The 3,836-nt window shown below is 16.4% G+C and overlaps 1 protein-coding gene across 1 annotated transcript, besides 2 other annotated features; it reads right to left on the bottom strand. All coding sequences in view use genetic code 6, as the record gives it.

Annotated features, from left to right (window-relative positions):
* Positions 1-483: 483 nt before the first annotated feature.
* On the bottom strand, positions 484-1,011 carry IMG5_169870 (hypothetical protein; the record flags this gene model as incomplete). Its single annotated transcript, XM_004029912.1, has 1 exon — positions 484-1,011. A coding segment is annotated over one exon (492 nt), but the record flags the coding sequence as incomplete, so codon positions are not given.
* Positions 1,012-2,609: 1,598 nt separating this feature from the next.
* Positions 2,610-2,650: a microsatellite.
* Positions 2,651-3,023: 373 nt separating this feature from the next.
* Positions 3,024-3,076: a microsatellite.
* Between the last annotated feature and the right edge of the window lie 760 nt (positions 3,077-3,836).

The following is a 3,836-nucleotide window of genomic DNA, read 5'->3' as shown; positions in this document are numbered from 1 at the left end:
AAAAAATCTTAGTTCTTTAACTAATGATTCTGAATGAGAATTTACCTTCTTTTGAAAAATAGTCAAAATTTTTTATCTTTATTTTGAAGATTATGAAGTATTTATATATACGAAGAGATTTATATTTATTTTTTTAAATAATTATTTAATTCTTTTTATTTTATATAATTTCATAATTTTTTTTCCTTTTAAAATAAATACTTAAATTATCTTTTTATTTATTTATGGCTTTATGTTCATTCCACTATTTTTATTTATCTAAAGTTATTTTCTGTTTATTACTTATATTTTTCTTATTTAAGTGATTTTTATTATATAAACATTTTAAAAATATAATTTAAATAATATTCCATAAATTTAATTTCGTTTATAAATTATATAATAAAAAAAACTTTATTTTCATATTTTTTTTTAATCAAAAATGAAATATTTGTAAATAGTAAATACTACCTATTGAAATTTTTCATTATGATCAAAGCCTTTCATTAGAGGCTTAGATAGAATAACCGAATTAAAATTCATATTTATTTTGTAAAAAAACTCCCTATTATGCTGTTTGTTTATGAAATGTTGAAAATAAAAGAATCTTTTTTAACTATATAGGCGTATTTTGCTTATTATTTTGGGAAACAGTTTTGCTTTGTAAAAATTTATTTCAGAAATTCGAATAATATAGTCCATAAGCGAATTTATTTTTCTTTACTGAAATTTCTATGTAAATCAACATATATAAAAATGTTTTATTAATATATCTTCATTAACTGAATCCTTAAAAATTTTTTAAACTTACTACTCTGATAATACATTGTCAATTTATACAACTTTATTTTTGTTTAAATTATATATTAGTTGTTTTTAAAAAAAAAAAAAATCAATGAAAAAAAGTCAAGCAAAAATGGATAATGAATGACTTAATTAATTTTTTTAAATTATAATTATTTAATAGAAACTTTTTTGTTATGCAAATGGCTTCTTAACTTTCTCCTGTTAAGTAACATAAAAATCTCTTACATTTCCAATGAATTATTTAATTTTCCTGAATGTATTCGAGGTGATTTTTAAAGGGGTATAGAAGTATCCATATTGTGCTTTTTATTTTTCTTCTATTGTATATATTTAAAGTTTAGTTGTTATTGTTAATAATAAAAGGTCTATTTCATTATCCGATTGGTATAATTCTTTTTCTTTTAATAATAATTAATTTATATAATTTGTTAATTAAGATTATGAATAAGGGATTAAAATATGAAAAATAAATTTAATAATTATCAAAAAATAAAAGTATATTTAAAATCTTTAATTTAAATATGTATATTGCAATTAGTATAATTAAAATTTAAATAAAAAATATGCATTTATTAATTTTTTGTTTAGTTTTCAGCTATTTATTTAGAAAAATTAGTATTTATTTTTTATTTTTTTTAAATATACAACTAATTAAGATTTCTAAATTTTCTCATTTTTTTATTATATTAACAAAATTTTTTTAAATTAATTGATTTTGAATAAAAAAATACTTTATAAAAGAAAAATAAATATAATTATTTAAAATAATAAATATGTAAATAAAAAGATATCAAAAGGAAAATAATTTAGTTAGTTTTTCTTTAGTAAAAAATAGTAACTAATAGATTTCTTATGTTTTATGAGTTAACTCTTAAACATGATTTCCCACTAATTCATTAATTTTATTAATTCTTAATTTGAATAAATCTAACTAAAATAAACCATCTAAAAAAAATTCCTGATTTTCATTCTCTTCTTTCCATCTTTAAACTTCCAAACTTAATTAAATATTCACATCTTCAAGTTTTCTTGTATCACAAAGGTATTTTTTTTTTGTACCTTTTACTTATTATTTTAAATTAAACATTCTATCTTCTATATATTTGATTTCTTTTTAATAAAATAGATTTTATTCCTTATTTTCTTAAATATTTTCTTATAAAATTACCTCTAAATCCTCATTTATACCTTTTATTTTTTAATCTAGAGTTTATATTTCACCCAATAGTCTTACTTAATTTATTTTATCGAAATTTTCGATTTCTTAAAATAAAATATTTTATTCCAAACCATTTAAAACAATCCTTGTTTCACTTTCTGATTAAGGATTTAATCTTTATAATTGGACATGTATAAATTCTTATCTCTCTTTTGCATATATTAGTTCTACTTCTGTTCTTAAAATTCCTAATTCTCTATAAATATTAGCAAACTCCTAATTAATGTGTATATTATTTGTATCATGTGTATTTTTTTGCTCTTTTTTTTTATATAAATCATTATCTTCGTGTTTTTCAACTTTTTTAATTTAAAATTATATTTAATTTTTGAAATCAGCAAGTAATTTATGCACATCTTTAAGATTTTTATCAAATTTATCTTCAATTTGTAATTTTTGTTAAAACATAATTTCTTAATTACTATTATTATTATTATATTTTTAAAAGAGATTTTTATCGAATTCTATTTATTTCATTTCGATTTTTTGAATTTCTTTTTTTATTCCATTTATTGTTTAAGCGGTATTTTTAAAATTATGATCAATATTACTAAATATATGTGTATATTGATTTCCTTTTTTAAAATTTTCTTCAAATTCTCTAATTTTTTATTCTATTTCTTACTATTTTTTATTCATATTTTTCATATTTTATTCGTATCTTTATAATTAAGGAATCGCCTCTAATACTTGTAATAAGGGCATTAATGCATCATGCTAATTACATACTCTATTTAGATTATTTTCAATCAGTTCTAATTTTTTCTCTAATTAATTATTATCTAATTATTTCTTGCCTTTTATTGAGGAGTTATTAAAATTATTTCTGTTTTCTTCATGATTATTATTTTTATATATATTATGTTGATTTGTTTAAAATGTTTTGTCCTGATTTTAGAATTCATCATCTATTTGTAAGTATTAATATTTCAGTTTTTTGTCTGATATTTGTTATTGTTATTTTTAATAAGCTCGCTTTTAGCTTAAGGCTGAAAGTGGAGATTATGATTATATCATATTATTTTTAGATTTTAATATTGTTTTTATTTTTGAGATTTTTTTTTTTTTTTTTCTTTAAATATTTATATTATAAAAAATATTTTTATTCATTTTATATTGTTTTGTAATATTTTTTTAAATGAAATTCAAAAATTTTAAATTAAAGTTTTTGATGTATAAATCAAAAATTTGCTTATTAGAAAAATAATACAATTTTTTATAATATTTAACTTATTAAATTTTTTATTTTGAAATAAATTATTCGTAATAAGAAATGAGTGAAACACATATGTATAAAAAATACACAAATATAACAAAAAAATGAAATAAAATTTAAAAAAATATTTTAATATAAATATTTAATTTAATAATAGTAAATAATATTATAATAAATATATATTTTTCCTACACAAATATATATTAAAATTAATTTCTAAAGTATTTAAATTTTATAAATTATAAACTTTTCTATATAAAAATATATATATAAAATTTTAATTTAATAATATAATATTTTTTCAAAAAAAAGTAAGTAAAAAATAAATATATTTTTTTATAATATGACTTTTACTAAATTAAAAATATTTATATATATTTATAAAAAACACTTTTTTATTAAAATTGTTATTATTATATATGCTAAATAAATAAAATCAAATTAAATTTAATCTTATATTTGGATATTAAAAATAAAAATACAAGAACAATGAACTTAGAGAAATAATAAAACTCACAAAGAAAATCAGTAATAATAATTGGAGCTGGTCCATCTGGTATATTGGCGACTAAATATATATCATAAAACCCAAATAATGACGTAAAATGCTTTGAA

Source organism: Ichthyophthirius multifiliis (genome assembly GCF_000220395.1).
Source record: "Ichthyophthirius multifiliis unplaced genomic scaffold scaff_1120509251253, whole genome shotgun sequence".
Lineage (NCBI taxonomy): Eukaryota > Ciliophora > Oligohymenophorea > Hymenostomatida > Ichthyophthirius > Ichthyophthirius multifiliis.
This window is presented reverse-complemented; position numbering and strand designations above follow the sequence as displayed.